The sequence below is a fragment of the Coenobita brevimanus genome, chromosome 8 (assembly GCF_032717465.1).
Source record: "Coenobita brevimanus isolate Jiangsu-jjx chromosome 8, ASM3271746v2, whole genome shotgun sequence".
In the NCBI taxonomy this organism is placed as follows: Eukaryota; Metazoa; Arthropoda; class Malacostraca; order Decapoda; family Coenobitidae; genus Coenobita; species Coenobita brevimanus.
In genome coordinates this window covers 28,023,386-28,043,615 of record NC_136961.1, presented here as the reverse complement: position 1 = coordinate 28,043,615, position 20,230 = coordinate 28,023,386, and the positions used below count along the sequence as shown (strand labels likewise).

The 20,230-nt window shown below is 42.3% G+C and overlaps 1 protein-coding gene across 1 annotated transcript; it reads right to left on the bottom strand.

Annotated features, from left to right (window-relative positions):
- Positions 1–19,634: 19,634 nt before the first annotated feature.
- On the bottom strand, positions 19,635–19,979 carry LOC145407181 (uncharacterized). Its single transcript, XM_080278216.1, has one exon. The coding sequence runs from the start codon at positions 19,977–19,979 to the stop codon at positions 19,635–19,637; it is 345 nt and encodes a 114-aa protein (XP_080134342.1).
- Between the last annotated feature and the right edge of the window lie 251 nt (positions 19,980–20,230).

Here is a 20,230-nt window from a genome sequence, read left to right as displayed (position 1 = left end):
AGTGTCAATACTAGTAACTTCCATCTCGTTCCTTGTCGGTGCAACTACAGTGTTTATTCCAACTAAGATCAGATTTTTTTCTTTTTAGACTACAGTGTAAGTTAGAAGCATGCCAGTTTATACTGATACAAATAACTCTGAGATCTCCCAAAGATTGCTACAAGCTACCGATAAGTCTTTTATAGCAAAGCTTTCAGCTTGAATAATCGTATCAAGTCAATCCTTTGTTTACTGGAGGATACTGTGTTTGTAATCCCCAGAATCATTTCTATCAGCAGCGGGCTCACTTTGCATATGATGGTCTTCACTTAAACTCGGTTGGCTCTGCTTGTCTTAGTTGTCTCTTTGGTGATGCAGTGCGATTTTTCTGGCAAAAAAATAACACTCACCATACAAGGCTCATCTAGATACTTTGAATCATAAACAGACTAACGAAGGCAAGGATATTAAGGCTCTTCTAGTTCCCAGAACTCTTTTTTCACTCTGCTTGCAAGGTCTTCTGTTGGCATATATACAAACACAGTTACCCACTTTTGTATTCTTACATTCAGTCTTACCCACACAATCCTTGAGCCAACTGATCCATACTCTTCATTATTCTCCTTCCATTTCTTACACACTATAAAAATAAACCTTCTTTTGCCCTCTCATTCTCACCTACTCTCTCACATTTACTCCATCCATACTCCCACTCTCTCACACTCTTGCCTCACCATTTAGTCTCAGTCAATCCACATATGTCCACTTTTGCACCCTCAAGCACCTGGACAATCTCTCTCTTTCACCTCATCATTCACACCCTTTACATTCCATGTTGAGATAAAAGAACAAATAGAAAGTAAGGCAAAGTAACAAAAAACTTTGAAGGTCATGCTGTGTGTATCAGTAAATCCAGGCTTAAAGCATTTTTCAGCTACATCAGAAACAAAAAGGTAATATCACCAACATCGGCGCTAGTCAAAGATAAGGGAGAGCATACCGATGTTGAAACAGAGATGGCTAAAATTCTCAAAAAACATTCTTTACGCCCATAATTAGAACTGCAAACTACAGCCTCTCACAGCTTTTCCTATTCTAACAGTGACATTACTGTTAGCGAGAATGGTGTATGACTTGCCATCGGTAATACACACACGCACACACACACACACACACACACACACACACACACACACACATATATATATATATATATATATATATATATGGGTTCCTCATGAGTGAAAATTAGCAAATGCTGCTCTGATATTCCAGAGAGGCATCACATTGCAACCAGGAAATTTTTGACTTCAGGTGGTGCTCAAGTTGTTGTTGGAAACTATTATCATACATAAGTTTATTAAGCAGTTAGAAATAATCTTATAAAAGATTCACAAGAGTTTTTTTTATTATATATAATCACTCGTGCCTTACGAATCTCACGGATTTCATCTATGAAATATTCATTTATATGATGAGACCAGATCTGCTCGCATTATACATATCTATTAAAAAAAAAAAAAAAAAACTTGGTAAATTTCACCATAAAAAACTACTTCAGAAAGTGAATGGAAATGGATTCAGAGGCAATATGCTGGGGTGGATCAATAACTGGCTAACAGAACGTAAACAGAGTCGTAATATATGGGAAAGAATCAGACTGGAAAGATTACTGGAGTGTGTCACAGGGCAACTCAGTGGGTCGCATTCTATGTTTAATATACACAGATGATGTAGATGAGGGTTAATTTTGTAAAATATCCAAATTTGCTGGTGATAATAAACTTGGAGACAGCAGACACATTATTACAGATGCAGGCCATTCAAAGTAATCTCGGTCGACTTTTTATTTGGGCCCAAACCTGGCAGATGGTTTCAAAATGCTAACATTGGAAATAGGAATGAAAAAAAAAAAAAAAACACAAGTTACACTATGAACAATATTCAGCTAGATACTGTTAGCCATGTAAACACTTAGAAAAAATAATAACAAATCGTCTTAAACCAACCAGTGTATAGAGGCCGTTAAGAAAAAATGATTGGATTCATTGCTAAAGCATTCAAATATAAATTGGAGAATATCATCCTCACTTTGTATAACTCTCTAGCATGCTCATATTTAAAGTATTGTGTCCAGTCTGGTCGCCTTATTACAAAATATAAACAAAACAAAATAAAACAGAGAAACTTGAGAGAGTGAAACGAAGGGTGACCAAAATGATGTCTAGAATGAGAAATAAAACAAATCTTAGAGTACACTACAGACAGTGGCTGTAAAATTATTGGTAAACGATTCCAACCACAAGAAGCTAAGCACTTCTTCTTTAATACAGTTGAAAACCGGGAGCAAGGAACTGCATTGTGGAATGAATAGATGAGACAAGCTGTGGTTCAAAAGAAAAAAGCATATAGTGAGCGGATGGGAAGCTGAGATATGGAGAAAGTTGAGAGATGGAAGAGAGCGTTATATATAGAGTGGAAGAGAGAGGTGAAAAGATTAGTAAGAGAGAGGAAAAATAGAGTCGATGAGAAATTTGGAAGGGATTTGAGTGTAAAGTGGAGGGGAATGTAAGAAAATGTTCTGGAAGGAGGTAAACAGAGTTAGATAGGGTGATAAATAAGTTACAGTTTTTATTTTAATGCGAGGAAGATGGAACCAAAGGCCATGAGCCCACAATAACAGTTCCATCCAAGAGAAAAATAAAATACAATGGAGAGCCAAATTCAAGATACGATCATTTCGAGATGCCTGGACACACTGCGTTTGAAAGACTGGAGATCATAGGCAGCAGGAAATACAGACAGAGGGAGACAGTTCCAGAGTTGACCTGTTGCATAAATGAAGGACTGGGAGTAACGGTTAACTCTTGCATTAGAGTGTTAGACAGAAAAGGGATGAGAGTTTGCTGCTAGACGGGTGCTACGCACCCGTCGAAGAGGTGAAGGAATGCATGCAGACAGTTCAGAGGAGCAGTGACCATTAAAGTAGCGATAGAAATGAGATAAAGGTGCAACAGTGCGGCGAAGAGACAGAGGTTGAAGGGAGCCAGTAAGAGGAGGAGAGTTAACAAGACGAAAAGCCTTTGACTCCACCCTATTGAGAAGAGCTGTATGTGGGGAGCCTCCCCACACATGAGAGTTGTATTCCACACAGGGGTGGATAAAACCTCTGTATAGAGTCAATAATTGTGCAGGGGTAAAGAAAGAACAGAGTCGGCTTAGCACACCTAATTTCGTGGAAGCAGATTTTACGAGAGATGTAATATGATCTTTCCAAGATAAGTCCCGAGTAAATGAAACCCCAAGCATGTTCAAGGATGATGCAGGATCAAGCTGAATATTATTAATCATTAGTGCGTATACCTGTGGAAGATTTTGTCGGGTTGATAGGTGTAAGAACTGAGTCTTAGATGCATTAAAAACAACCAGATTAGTTTTACCCCAGTCAGAGATACGAGCCAAGTCAGACATTAGGTGTGCCATAGCCTCATCTCTTGTTTGTTGAAGTAACTGCTGACATGGGCGTTGCGGGAACTGAATGGAATGGTGAAGGGTGGAGTCATCAGCATATGAGTGGATAGGGTTAGATGTACAGCTTAGAAGGTCATTGATGAATAAAAGGAAGAGAGTTGGTGATAGGACAGAGCCCTGAGGAACACCACTGTTGATAGATCTAGGAGAAGAATGATGGCCGTCTACAATAGCGGCTATAGAACGACCAGAAAGGAAGCTAGCGATGAAGGCACAGGTAGAATGACAGAAACAGTAAGGGAGCAGTTTGTAAATTAAAGATTTATGCCAGACTCGATCGAAAGCCTTTGAGATGTCAAGTGCAATGGCAAAGCTTTCGCCAAAGTCCCGAAAGGAGGATGACCAGGAGTCTGAAAGGTAGTTGGAAAACGAAAGATAAAAATGGTGGACTGATAGTAGTGATGGAATAAAATGTGAGCAGACTGAGAGAACACTTTAAGAAACTGTTAAACATAGAGAATGAAAGTAATGTGAGTATAGGTGGCTCGGGAACGAGTGGGAGAAGAAGGGAAGTAAGAAAGGAGAGAGAGATCAGTAAGATGGAATTAGTGGTTGCAATGAAGGAAGTCAAAATGGGGAATGTCCCAGGAATTGATAGAGTGTGTGGTGATATGCTGAAGCATGGGGAAGAGATAGTAGTAGAATGGATATGGAAGATGTGCAGATTGATCTGGGAGGATGGCAGAGTCCTGGAGGATTGGAAATCACGTATAATTATTCCCCCGTACAAAGGAAACATGGAAAATGAAGTGCGTGGTATTCATAGTGACATTTGTCTTCTGAGTGTAATAGGAATAGTACGTGGTATGATACTTATTGACAGAGTTAGGGAAATATCAGAGGAGTTAGTTGGAGAAGAACAGGGAGATTTTAGGAATGAAAGAGGTTGTGTGGTTCCAACCTGGATAGCAAACACCACAAATATATATTAGTTTATTAAACAAAAACACAAACTGTGAATACCCTCTCATTAAGTCACAGTATTTGAGGTCTATAAAAAGAACATAGTCTAGCCAGTACAGAGCAGAATGTTAGAACACAACAAAACACAATCTTTTCTTGATAAAGGCTAGAACGAGCCTGGAAAAGTGTAGGCTGAGAGTTGGGATTGCTTACTGGCTTCCCTGCTTTTTTTTTTTTTTTTTTTTTTTTTGGTTTATTTTTTTAGCCTATCGACCATTGCGGCCAAAGCCCCTGGTCATTAAGGCCGTATATATATATATATATATATATATATATATATATATATATATATATATATATATATATATACACACTTCAATGCATATATACAGACACACTTTCATGCACACGTGTATATATATATATATATATATATATATATATATATATATATATATGTTTTGTGTGTTGGAAACGTTGGAAGAGGGGGAGAAGTGTAGATGAGATGTGGGAGGATGTGAACAAAGTTTTGCATGAGACTGCTGAATGTACGATTGGAAGGAGACATAGATTCAGGAGAAAGAAATGGATATCAGAGGAAACGTGGGATATGATAAAAAAGAGAGGTGAGGCTAAATTGAGGAGTGAGATGCAATGCGTTGATGAACGAGAGATTGAATTAGCAAGAGCTGCGTACTGGAGTTTGAATTCAGAAGTAAGAAGGTTAGCTAGGAGAGATAAAAGAAGATGTGTGGATGAAAAGGTTGCAGAGACTGAAATCTTAATAAACAAAAATGATGGACAGAGTCAAAGAATAGCATATGAATCGATTAGAGAACTGAGTGGTAATGCAGGTAAACGCAAGGAAATACCAGTTAGAGACAGGGAAGGAAATTTATTGACCAAAGATGGAGATATTAAAAATAGATGGAAAGAGCATTTTGAGACAGTTCTTAATAGACCAATACCACCAGAAGAGGATATACCGTCTGCTCAGGAAGATTTAAATATAGAAACAGGAGAGTTGAGGCTTGCAGAAGTGGAGAAAGCAGTAAAACAGTTAAAGAATAATAAGGCACCAGGGGAGGATGGTTTATTTCCGGAAATGTTTAAAGTGTAGGTGGATAGATTAATAATGATCTTGACCAAGTTATTCAATAAGATATGGGTGACGGGGTTACTACCATCAGTTTGGAAGAATGGTGTAATTGTTAAAGTTCCGAAGAAGGGAGACCTGAGTGAATGTGGTAATTGGAGGGGAATCTCTTTGTCACCGATAGCTTTGAAAGTTTTCAGTAGAGTGTTGTTAAATAGGTTGGAGCCGGTGGTTGAGGGTATTCTGAGGGATGTACAGGCTGGTTTTAGAAAGGGACGTGGTTGCAATGATCAGATCTTTATAGTTAGGCATTTGATGCAGCAAGTTAATGAAATGAGAGTACCGTTAAGTCTTTGTTTTGTTGATTTTGAAAAGGCTTTTGATAGTGTTTCGAGAGAGACTATGGGGAAGATCATGAGACATTATGGAATACCAGAGGAGTTTGTGAGGGTCATTATGAACATGCATGAGGACACATTTTGTAAAGTGATGGTTGACGGTTGTCTGAGTGATTCGTTTGAAGTCAAGTCCGGAGTAATTCAAGGTGGTGTTCTATCGCCTTTACTATTTATATTGGTCATTGATTACATTATGAAACGCGTTGGAACAGAAACCGGTGCAGGTATACTTTGGGGAGAGAACAGGAAACTTTTGGATTTAGATTATGCAGATGATATAGTTTTGATTTGTGATGGGCCAGAAGAGATGCAGAGAGTGTTGGACTGTTTGGTGAGTGAAGGTCGCAAGGTGGGTTTGGTTATTAATTGTGGAAAAACTGAAATAATCAATATGAATATGGAAAATGCACAGGAATGTGTAATTGGAGGTATGGTTGTAAAGCAAGTTGATAGGTTTAAATATTTAGGTACTTATTTAGCCAAGGATGTTTCTTTGAACTTTGAATTCGAGGAAAGGTTAAAGAAGGCTAATCAGGCAATGGGAATGCTTAAAAATATTTGGAATAATAACAATTTCTCTGTGCATACAAAAATAAAACTTTATAAGGTAATGGTTAGGAGTATCTTAATTTATGGACACGAGTCTTGGTACAGCACAGTGACTATGGAAAATAAATTCTTGGTGTTTGAAAATAAAGCACTTAGAAGAATATTAGGAGTTAAGTGGTGGGAAAGGATACCAAATAGTAGAATTAGAGAAATAACGGGAGTGCAGCCGATCGATGAATATGTTAGATTCTCACGATGGAAGTGGCTAGGACAAGTGTACAGGAGACAGGGAATAGTACGAGGTACACCAGGGTGGCTGGCACTTGGTAGGAGAGGTAGAGGAAGGCCAAAAGAGACGTGGGTGAGGACAATGAGACGGGAAGCTGGAGATGAGTGTTGGGGAGATCTTGAGGAGTTGGCACAAGATAGGATGTGGTGGTGTGAGTTCATCGAGGCCCTATGCATCCCCGAGGGTGCCACAGGAAATGATTGATTGATTGATATATATATATATATATATATATATATATATATATATATATATATATACACACACACTTCCATGCATATATACAGACACACTTTCATGCACACGTGTATATATATGTATATATATATATATATATATATATATATATATATATATATATATATATATATATATATATAATTTTTATTTTATTTTTTTGTATTTTTATTTTTTAAATTTTTTCTTGGTTTTATATTTTTTTGACCTTATATTATAAAGAAAAACCTAATCTAAACACCCTAAAACTAATCACTTAACAGACAAATCGCTAACCTATACTAAATCTTACAGAGACAAATATCTAAACCTACACTAATGGTAAAAATACCCCGACCAAGAGAACACCATTGGCTGACGACTGTCAGTCGAGGCACAACCTAATATAGGGGACATCAATGTATGAAAGAGAACCAGACGAGTCAGGAACATTTCCATATACGTCAGCTGTCGGCCCTAATTAGAACAACTTAAACAAGGTGGTATAAGGTATTTACATAACATGTACAAAAAGTGAAGGACCTCGCCCAACTGACCACCATCGACTGCAACTGCCCAATATCTGTCTATATTGCACACTTACACTCATCAGCTGGTGACTGTCAGTCGAGGAACGGGGTTTAATGTAGGGAACATCAATATTAGAAATAGATCAGTGGGAAGGAGGAACTATTTCAAATATGTCAACTATCAACCCAAATTAATAGCACAATATATACATAATTACAGTTGATAAAAAACAAAACCATATAGTAAAAAAGTCACATCACTCTGATCAGTCCGATCTCTCGCAAGAAAGCCATCAATTTATCAGTCATAACAATGTCCCCATCACCCAGGATGGTGGAAAGGGTGAAGGGGACGTTTGCTGTACCGCAGTAATTTATGAGTGAAGCGCGTTCACAAATAAATCGCCGACAGTGCAGGATGATATGACTGATAGATAACATTACATCACAGATGTCACAGTGCGGTGGGAATCGTTTTTCCATATATGATTTCATGTTCGCAACATGGTGGCATTAAGCCGTAATTGCGCGAACACTTTTTCTTTAAGGCGACTGGGGCGGTTGGCAGTGTCCCAGTCACCCAGGTACGGCTTACAAGTTGGAATATTTAGTCTGGTCCACTGACCTTGCCACAGAAGATTTATTGATTTCTTACCGAAAGAGAGACCCGACCGTAGATCACGAGGAACGTCCCAAGTCTCCTCGAGCTCTACAGCCAACTTTGCAAGTAAGTCAGCCTGCTCATCGCCGTAGATGCGACAATGGCCAGGCACCCAGATCAGCGTGAATGACTTGTTGCATGAATGCAACTTATTAACTATGTGGCCCTGGATCTCATGAGAGTCCATAGCACAGGATGCAATTGCTTGAAGGGGTGATTTTGAATCTGATAATATGACAAATGAGTCATGCCTAGAATTGAGAGCATAGTCTATGGCTTTGTCAATAGCAAAAAGTCCGGAGGTAAACACAGATGTATGAGTCGGCAACTGATACCTGAGGGCACATTCAGTCGACCATACACTTGCACCCACACATTAACTTGACTTGGAACCATCGGTGTACAATTGATGAGAACCCAAGTGACGCATGATGATGTTATGAAACAAATGGTGGACCTCCGCCTCCGGCGCCTTGGTCTTTGGTGCTGGGAGCCATGACATGTCAACGGTAAAGCCAGGTGGCTCCCAAGGCGCTATATTTTTTAACACCAACTTGTCACAGTCACTGAGGTCCACACCAAGCTCCTGAGTCAGTAAGTGGAGGCGAATGGTAAGTGGCCGACGCACCCCCCGCAGAAGGTGGTGGTATTGACGCAGGGGGGTACAGGCCACATTGCCAATATTACTTTTCCCAAATGTTCTAAGTCCATAGGAACAAGCCAGGTGGTCATGGCGAATATGGAGGGGAGGCACATTCGCCTCCACTTTCATACGAGCTACACGGGTACTCTGGACGGCTCCAAGACACATTCACAAACATTTATTCTGCAACACATCCAATCCTTTCAATGTGGCATCGGATGCCAAGCCATACACCCATGCGCCATAATCTAGCTTCGATCGAATAAGGAACTTATACACCATTAATAAAGATTTTCTGTCGGCACCCCATGTAGTACCCGCTAGGTACTTGAGGACATTTACTGATTTATTACAACGAGCAAGCAAATTATTAATATGAATTTTGAAGTTCAAACGACGATCAAAATGTATTCCCAAAAACTTTACAGAATTTTGAAAAGGTACTGTCTGATTATCCAAAGTTAAGCACATATTAGGTATGTTACGATTAGTGAAGACAACAGTACAGCGGCACACTTAGGGACGGAAAACTTAAATCCCCACTGCAAGGAACATTGGTGGACGGAATCAAGGGCTGCTGGAATCCGCCCAGCCGAAAATTGTGCATTATGGGAAGAGTGCCATATTGCACAATCGTCAGCATAGAGCGAGTATTTAAGATTCCTCGGGATGGGAGCTGATGACAGAATATCATTGATCATAATACTAAATAAGGTGGGTCTAAGAACACTTCCCTGCAGCACCCTGTTTTCCTGGATAAATATATCCGATGTTACGTTACGGGGCAATTTGACAGAGAAAGTTCTGTCTCTTAAGAAATTTGAAATAAAAATAGGCAAATTACCTCTTAAACCATAAGCATAGAGCTTCATTAGTATACCGTGTCACCATGTCATGTCATAGGCTTTATGGATGTCCAAGAACACCCCTATCATGAGTTCTTTATTGGCAAATGCCTCTCCAATACAATGCTCCAAATTCATTAAATGATCTAGTGAACTTCTGTATTTATGGAAACCACATTGTTGATCATTTAACAAATTCTTCGACTCTAAAATAAAAAGAAGCCTATTATTAACCATGCGTTCCATGACCTTACATAGACAAGAAGTCAACACAATAGGACGAAATGAAGTGGGATTCATAAGACGACCAGCCTCTTTGGGTATTGGTATGACGTACGCAAAGTGCCATGAGTTTGGGAACGTTCGAGACGCCCAAATCTCATTGTACAATGCTAACATCTTAATCAGGTTGTCCTGATTAAGATGCTGGATCATACCCTACGTGATGGTGTCTGGTCCAGGGCTGGTGTCTTTACAGGATTTAAGGGCAAGGAGCAGTTCATCTAGCATAAACTCTTGGTTGTATGGGAAGTCTATTAAATGTAGCTCAGCCGTGCGTTTAAGATGTTGGAAATGCTGGCCATAATTGGCTGAGCTACTTACATGGGAAAAACTCCTGGCGAGGATGTTAGCAACGTCCACGGGCTCGTCACAGATGGTGTTGTTCACTTGCAGGGTAGTCATAGGGATGTATGGGCCTTTATTATTTAATATTCTTTTAGTGGACCAGACTTTACTTAATGGTGTTGTACGAGTCACCGTGGACACAAAGTACCACCAGGAGTCACGTTTGGCCCTTCTTATTATTCTCCTTGCCTCAGCCCGTGCCTGTTTGTATGCAATAAAATTTTCCCCTCCAGAGTAGAATTTAGAATCACTTCCATTTGTGGGTGTGATTTGTGTGTGTATATGGCAACTCCGTGACCTTCATATCTTCTATACGAGTGGTAGTGTCTGAACTGCGGAGGATCAGAATGATCCTCCAGGCACATCTCCTGTAAACAAACAACGTCTGGCCTGTGTAAGGAAAGCATGATTGCTATATTTTGTAACTTATTTCCAACACCTCTACAATTCCACTGTAATACAGTGAAAGCGACGGTTTAAGATTTACGAGGGTAGCCAGTGCTCTTAGTTTTTATATGCTGCCCACCAACAGGCGAGTGGCTACCGGGGGACCTTTCCCGGTGCTTGCTCATGGAGACCTCCATATTTTCGTTTATAACAAGGCTCCCAGACTACACTGAAGAAGAGCTATTCTTTCTCTCCCTCGCTGGACCAGGAGTGGGAAGGACATGAGGACGTCCAGGCTTGGTGAGGGTGGTCAAATTAATTTCATGACTTGTCAGACTTCTGTTTTTGCTGCACTGACTGCGAAGGAGTAGCGGCAGCTTGAGAGTACGAGGTAGCAACAGGGATGTCCGTAAGAGAGTTGAGGCGTACAGGAGGCTTAGACTGAGAGGTAGGGAGTGAGGCATGAGGAGCGAATGCGAGGTCAGTCTGCGTTTCCACGGTGCACATCACGGGACGGGACACAACCGCCGATGCATAGATATGAGGCTTGGGAGTTGCATGCAACTCCTTCACCTTCTTCCTTGCATTGTAAAAGGAAATGCCCTCAGTCGCTTTCACTGTGCAGACTTCCTTCTCCTCCTTCCACTTGGGACAAACTCTAGAGGAAGTGGAGTGAGTGCCCTGGCAGTGAAAGCAACATTCAGTCTCTGATGTACAGTTGTCAGCAGAGTGGCCTACAGCCACACATTTGCTACACACCACGTTCGAAGCTCCATGATGTCCATAAATGACATTTTGCACAACAAAGGGGGTTCGGGATGTATGGTCTGACATTGAAAATTTCGTATCCAACTTTCACATTAGCTGAAAGAGATACTTTTCCAAAAGCCAAGACAACGGTTGCAGTCTTCGTCCTCCTGCCTTCCAAAAATCTTGTAATGAATCTGGCCTCTGTTACATCATGCTGAGCAAGTTCCTGTACGATTTCTTCCTCCTCCATAAGCACAAAATCCCTGAAGGTGATAACACCCTTGCAGGAATTCATGGCGTGCGGGATCGTCGTCTGGACATCGTAACAGTGGAACTTCCTCAGTTTCAGTAAATCCTTGACCTGGGCAGAATTTATTGTCTTTACTAAGAGATCTCCACTGGCAAGTTTTTTCACATGTTTCACCTCACCTGCACACCCATCAATCACCTTGTTGATGATGAAGGGATTGAGGCTGGACAGGGGAGTAGAACTCAACTGCATGAATGAGGATGAATGAGGAGTTATGTACACTTATGTCTAGAGGTGTACGCATCTGGGGCCGTTCTGTCTCGGGGCAGTCTGTCCGTGCAGCGGTTGGGGGTCGGTCAGGACTACCTCCCCCCCCCCCCTGAAGGGGGGGAGGCAGTAGGGGCGTCCGCCATAGATACCATTTCCCCCTCGCGGGGGAAGTGGGAAGAAAGAGAAAAGCGAGCAAGGGACAAAGTACCTAGGGAAGACATACCTAGTCTGAGATTACCCTCTCAAACCACTCTCGGGAGGATGCGCCTGTGTGTAACTCACATCCCAGAGTGATTAGTTGGGGGTACACTTCAGAGGTGAGTAAGCAAAGACGATCTCAGTAAGTAGATGTAGGCACCTACTATATCTCTAATAGGCCTGGGAGGAAAATGAGATCTAGCTGACCTAACTATATTAAGTCTATTTACAAAACTATTGCCGGTGAGGCAGCCCTTGAACGCTAGAGGAGAGAACAACGAATACACATCTGCATTCTCCACGACCATCCATCAAAGTTCACTTCCCTGCTTTTTTTTTTTTTTTTTTTTTTTTTCCGGCCTATCAACCATTGGGGCCGAAGCCCCTGGTTATTAAGGCCGTGTATATATATATATATATATATATATATATATATATGTATGTATATATATATATATATATATATATATATGTATATACATTAAAACATATAGAAATATATATACAAACACATATATACATACATACACACACACACACTCACACACACTTCCATGCATACATACAGACACACTTTCATGCAAACGTACATACAGTATATATAAAATAATTTTAATCTTATTTATTTTTTTTGTATTTTTATTTATTTAATTTTTTCTTGGTTTTATATTTTTTATACCTTCTAAAGAAAAACTAATCTACAGACCCTAAAACTAATCACCTAACAGACAAATCGCTAACCTATACTAAATCCTACAGAGAGAAATAGCTAGACCTACACTAATGGTAAAAATACCTCGACTAACAGAACATCATCGACTGCAGATATGTAATGCCTTTCTACATTACATACCTGCACTCATCACCTGGTGACTGTCAGTCGAGGCACAACCTAATATAGGAGACATCAATATATGAAAGGGAACCAGACGAGTCAGGAACATTTCCATATACGTCAGCTGTCGTCCCTAATTAGAATAACTTAAGCAAGATAATATAATGTATTTACGTAATTTGTACAATAAGTGAAGAACCTCGCCCAGCAGACCACCATCGACTGCAAGTGCCCAATACCTTCCTATATTGCACACTTGCACTCATCAGCTGGTGACTGTCAGGCGAGGAACTTGGCTTAATGTAGGGGACATCTATATTAGAAATAGATCGGTGGGAGGAGGAACTATTTAAAATATGTCAACTGTCAACCCTAATTAATATTACAATATATACATATTTACTATTCATAAAAACCATAACCACGCAGTAAAAAAGTCACATCACTCTGATCAGTCTGGTCTCTCTCAAGAAAGCCATCAATTTATCAGTCATAACAATGTCCCCATCACCCAGGATGGTGGAAAGGGTGAAGGGGACGTCTACTGCGCCGCAGTAATTTATAAGTGAAGCACGTTCACGAATAAATCGCCGACAGCGCAGGATGATATGACTAATAGATAACACCGCATTACAAATGTCACAGTGCGGTGGGAAGCGTCTTTCCATATATGGTTTTATGTGGGTTACAATGGTGGCATTCAGCCGTAGCCGTGCCAACACTTTTTCTTCTAGGCGACTGGAACGGTTGGCAGTGTCCCAGTCGCCCAGGTACGGCTTACAAGTTGGAATATTTGGTCTGGTCCACTGACCTTGCCACAGAAGATTTATTGATTTCTTTCCGAGAGATAGACTCGACCATAGATCACGAGGAACGTCCCAAGTCTCCTCGAGCTCCACAGCCGACTTTGCAAGTAAGTCAGCCTGCTCATTGCCGTAGATACGACAATGACCAGGCACCCAGATCAGCGTGAATGACTTGTTGCATGAATGCAACTTATTAACGATGCGGCCCTGGATCACATGAGAGTCCGTAGTGCAAGATGCAATTGCCTGAAGGGCTGATTTTGAATCTGAAAATATGATAAATGAGTCATGCCTAGAATTGAGAGCATAGTCTATGGCTTTGTCAATAGCAAAAAGTTCTGAAGTAAACACAGATGTATGAGTCGGCAACCGATACCTGAGGGCACATTCAGTCGACCACACACTTGCACCCACACATTCACTCGACTTGGAGCCGTCGGTGTACAATTGATGGGACCCCAAGTGACGAACAATGATGTTACGAAACAAGTGGTGGACCTCCGCCTCCGGCGCCTTGGTCTTTGGTGCTGGGAGCCATGTGACATCGACTGTAAAGCCGGGTGGCTCCCAAGGCGCTATATTTTTAAGCACCAACTTGTCACAGTCACTGGGGTCCACATCAAGCTCCTCAGTCTGTAAGTGGAGGCGAGCGGCAAGTGGCCGACGCACCCCCCGCAGAAGGTGGTGGTATTGACGCAGGGGGGTACAGGCCACATTGCCGATATTACTTTTCCTTAACGTCCTTATGCCATAGGACAAGGCCAGGTGGTCACGGCGAATACGGAGGGGAGGCACATTCGCCTCCACTTCCATACGAGTCACACGGGTACACCGGACGGCTTCAAGACACATTCGCAAACATTTATTCTGTAACACATCCAATCCTTTCAGAGTGGCATCGGATGCCGAGCCATACATCTGTGCGCCATAGTCTAGCTTCGATCGAATAAGGGACTTATACACCATTAATAAAGATTTTCTGTTGGCACCCCAGGTAGTACCCGCTAGGTACTTGAGGACATTTAACGGTTTATCACAACGAGCAAGCAAAGTATTAACGTGAAGTTTAAAATTCATTCTACAATCAAAATGTATTCCTAAGAATTTTACAGAATTTTGAAAAGGTACCACCTGATTATCCAAAGTTAAGCACAAAATAGGTACGTTACGATTAGTGAAAACTATAGCGGCACACTTACGTACGGAAAACTTAAATCCCCACTGCAAGGCCCATTGGTGGACGGAGTCAAGGGCTGCTTGAATCCGCCCAGCCGAAAATTGTGCATTACGGGAAGAGTGCCATATTGCACAATCGTCAGCGTAAAGCGAGTATTTAAGATTCCTCGGGATGGGAGCTGATGACAGAATATCATTGATCATAATACTAAATAAAGTAGGACTAAGCACACTTCCCTGTGGCACCCCGTTTTCCTGGATAAATATATCCGATGTTACGTTACGGGGCAATTTGACAGAGAAAGTTCTGTCCCTTAAGAAATTTGAAATAAAAACAGGTAAATTTCCTCTTAAACCATAAGCATAGAGCTTCATTAGTATACCGTGTCGCCAGGTCATGTCATAGGCTTTATTGATGTCCAAGAACACCCCTATCATGAATTCTTTATTGGCAAATGCCTCTGCAATACAATGCTCCAAAATCATTAAATGATCTAGTGAACTTCTGTATTTACGGAAGCCACATTGTTGATCATTTAACAAATTCTTCGACTCTAAAACAAAAAGAAGCCTATTGTTAACCATACGTTCCATGACCTTACATAGACAAGAAGTCAACACAATAGGACGAAATGAAGTGGGATTCATAAGACGACCAGCCTCTTTGGGTATCGGTATGACGTGCGCAAAGTGCCATGAGTTTGGGAACGTTCGAGACGCCCAAATCTCATTGTACAATGCTAACATCTTAATCAGGTTGTCCTGATTAAGATGCTGGATCATACCGTACGTGATGGTGTCTGGTCCAGGGCTGGTGTCTTTATAGGATTTAAGGGCAAGGAGCAGTTTATCTAGCGTAAACTCTTGGTTGTACGGGGAGTCTACGTCTTCTGTGGCAAAGTCTAATATCTGTAGCTCAGCCGTGCGTTTATGATGTTGGAAAAGCGGGTCATAATTGGCTGAGCTACTTACATGAGAAAAACTCCTGGCGAGGATGTTAGCAACGTCCACGGGCTCGTCATAGGTGGTGTTATTCACCTGCAAGGTTGTGACAGGGAAGTATGGGCGTTTATTATTTAATAATCTTATAGTGGACCAGACTTTATGTAATGGTGTTGTACGAGTCACCGTGGACACAAAGGACCGCCAGGAGTCACGTTTAGCCCTTCTTATTATTCTCCTTGCCTCGGCCCGTGCCTGTTTGTATGCAATAAAATTTTCCTCAGTGGGCTGACTATCAAAAATCCTGTATCTCCTATTGCGTTTTCTTAAAGCTTGTCGGCAATCCGGCGTCCACCAATGTGCTCTATGCTTCGCATGAACTGTAGAAGTCTTGGGAATAGCAGCCTCAGCTGCGTGTAATATGGAAGTAGTTATATTTTCGACCTTAACATCTATGGTCTCCCCAGATATATCTAAATTGGCGATCCTTGAGAAGGATCCCCAATCTGCTTTCTTATAGTTAAATTTTGGAGGTGGAGGGTCCGAAATGATGTCGCGTGTATAAGAAAGACAGATGGGTAAATGATCACTTCCCAAGGAGTCGTCGTAGGGGTCCCATGAGAGATCTTGATGTATACCAGGGGAGGCCAAAGCTAAGTCAATGGCCGAAAAGTTACCAGTACGATCATCTACACGAGTCGCTCTACCATCGTTCAGAAGACAGAGGTTGGACTGTAGTATTAGGTCGGCTACTTGCTCCCCACGACCATCAATCCTCAAGCTACCCCATTGATAGTGATGGGCGTTAAAATCGCCCAACACTAACTTATTTCCAGGCAGATGTTCCACTAGTGAATTTAAAGCATCACTATCAATGGGGCCATGTGGAGGACAGTACAGAGAGCAAATAGACAGATACGTGTTATTAAATTTTACTCTGCACGCGACAGCTTCCAAAGTAGAATTTAGAATCACTTCCGTTTGTGGGTGTGATTTGTGTGTGTAAATGGCAACTCCGTGACCTTCATATCTTCTATACGAGTGGTAGTGTTTGAACTGTGGAGGATCAGGACGATCCTCCAGGTGCGTCTCCTGTAAACAGACAACGTCTGGCCTGTGTATAGAAAACAAGATTGCTATATTTTGTAACTTATTCCCAATACCTCTACAATTCCACTGTAATACAGTGAAAGCGACGGTTTAAGATTTTCGTTGGGGGCCAGTGTGCTTTGTCTTTTTTTGTCGCCCGCCGGCAGGCGAGCGACTACCGGGGGACCTATCCCGGTGCTTGTTAATGGAAACCTCCATATTGTCATCAATAACTAGGTTCCCAGCCTCCCCCGAGGAAGAGCTAACCTTTCTCTCCCTCGCTGGAGTAGGAACCGGAAGGACATGAGGACGTGACTGTTTCGTGAGGGTGGTCATGTTACTTTTACTAGACTTGTCAGGCTTCGTTTTAGGCCGTACTGATGGAGAGGCAGCAGCAGCCTGAGAGTAAGTTGATGCCTTAGGGATGTCAGTGAGAGAGTTGGAACGGACAGGAGGTCGAGATGGAGATGTACTGTGAGTGGCAGGAGGGAGAAAGACAGGGTCAGTCTGGGTCTCTACAGAGCACATCACAGGACGGGACATTACCGCCGAAGCATAGGACCTATTCGGCGTGGGAGTTGCATGCAACTCCTTCACCTTTTTCCTAGCTTCGTAATAGGAAATGCCCTCAGTTGCCTTCACTGTGCAGACTTCCTTCTCCTCCTTCCACTTGGGACAATCCCTAGAGGAAGTGGAGTGAGCGCCCTTGCAGTGAAAGCAACAGACCGTCTCAGATGTACAATGTTCCGCATCATGACCCTGGCTTGCACACTTGCCACACACTGGCTGGGAAGCCCGACAAGTCTTCGAACCATGCCCATACAACTGGCATTTTAAGCAACGGAAAGGGTTAGGGATGTATGGTCGAACGTGAATGATTTCATAACCAACTTTGACTTGACTAGGAAGAGAAATTTTGGCAAATGTCAAGATAATAGTTGCTGTCTTCGTCCTTATGCCTTCCGAATAACGAGTTATGAATTTAGCTTCAATTACATCTTGCTGCGCCAATTCTTGTACGATTTCGTCCTAGCTCATCACCATGAGATCCCTGCAAGTGACAACACCCTTGCAAGAATTCATGGAGACTAGGATTTTGGCTTCGACATCGTAACAGTGGCATTTACGCAGTTTCAGCAAATCTCTCACTTGTGACGAGTTAACAGTTTTTACCAGGAGATCTCCGTTAGCAAGTTTTTTCACTTGTTCGACTTCTCCTGCACAGTGGTCAATCATCTTCTTGATAAGGAAGGGATTGAGACTGGACAGGGGAATCGAACCTAGAGCATGGATAATGACGAACGTGGCATTGTCAACAGGAACGTCAAATGGGGCACGAGTTTGGCGTCCGTCAGTCTGGGGGTGGTCAGTCCGGTCGTTACATTCGTCAGGACCACCTCCCCCCCTGAAGGGGGGGGAGGCAGCAGGGGCGTCCGTCATAGCAACCACTTCCCCCGTGAGGGGGAAGTGGGAAGAAGGAGAAAAACAAGCAAGGGACAAGGTACCTGGGAAAGACACACCTAGCCTGAGATTACCCTCTCAAACCACTCTCGGGAGGACGCGCCCGTGTATAACTCACACCCCAGAGCGATCAGTGGGGGGTACACTCCAGAGGTGAGTAAGCAAAGGCAATCTCAGGAAACAGATATAGACACTTACTATATCTCTAAAGGGCTGGGAGGAAAATTAGTACTAGCTAACCTAACTCTTAATCGCTTTATTTACAAAACTAATGCCGGTGGGGCAGCCCTGAAAGCCAGAGGAGAGCCAGGAAAACACGTCCGAACTCCCCACGACCATCCATCAAAGTCACTTCCCTGCATCGCTTGTCGCCCTTTTATACACAAGATCCGAAGCATCAACGATTCTCATACCCACATAACCTCATTGCTCAGTGAATCGATACACAAGTTTTTCCTGCCAAGTATGAAACAACTTGAACAAGTACACACACATGACCGTTGGTAGCATTCGAGTGTATGGTGGGAATACTGGTTGGTCAGGATCACCACACTACTCCCTCCCTCCCTCAGGACATCATAAAGGTGAGTGGTTAGATGGAACTCTCCCGCCTCGGGTGAGACGCTCCCTCAGCGATTACTGACGAAGTGTACCTCTCAGGGGGACGGGAGATCCTTCAACTCCTCATCACAATAGCAGGAGCTGGTTGAGCCTTAGCAGTGTGGGTCCATGGTGTTGCAACATGATCCAAGAACAAATGTTTATGATTAGTGAAAGATAATTGAATTGATGCAGGATCGACTGTAGGTGGTAGGGAAATCCTAATTTGCCTAGGGGTTTGAGAAGTGGGTGGGGCAGTTGGGGAAGAAATAGGTATTGGAAAAAGTGCAGGTTCTAACCTGTCCACAGAAACAGTTTGTTGACTGTTACACACTAGATACTGAAATGCTTATTGGATCTATTAACACTTTCATAAAGGCCATCATAAGGACCTTGAAGTGGATGTCGATAAGCACCATAGCACAGCTACACATACTTGTAATCGACCAAAGAAGAAGGAACATGACATGACTGTTGTAGTACTTGATGGGAAGATACTGGTTGCTGTCTAGCGATGGCTTCCTGGAGAACAGTGAGAAACTCATGCTTACAAAGGTTTTCAGGGAGGGTTGAGGTGGTGAATTCTTCAGGGAACTGAATTGACTAACCATAAACAAGCTCTGCCGGACTGGAGTGTAGGTCTTCTTTAACTGCAACCCTGAGGCTCAGAAGAACAAGTGGCAACTCATCAGCCCATCGATACTGCTGCGGTTGTGCCTTAAGAGCGTCCTTCAGATGTTGAAGAAACCGCTCAACCATACCATTTGCCTGGGGATGATAAGACGTTGTACGGTGTTTCGCTGCTCCTAGGAAAATGAGGAGTTGGTGCCATAGGTCAGACTCAAACTGTGGACCACGATCTGTAATGACAGTGTTAGGAGCACTGAATCGAGCAACTGAAGCTATAATAACAGCCCATGCAGTTGAATCCGCTGACATATCCTGCATAGGTACTGCCTTGGCCCATCTGGTAAATCTATCAGCACAAGTGAGTAAATAGGTGTATTCTTGTGAAGGTGGCCAAGAGCCTACAACGTCAACATGTACAGTGTTAAATCTACAGGAAGGGAGGGACAATGACTCTAGTGCAACTTTGGTATGATGGAAAACTTTGGAAGATTGACAGGAAGTGCTGTGGCGTGTCCTTGCACGGGTATCCATTTTAACCCCTGGCCAAACTAAGCGTTGGGTAAGAAGAT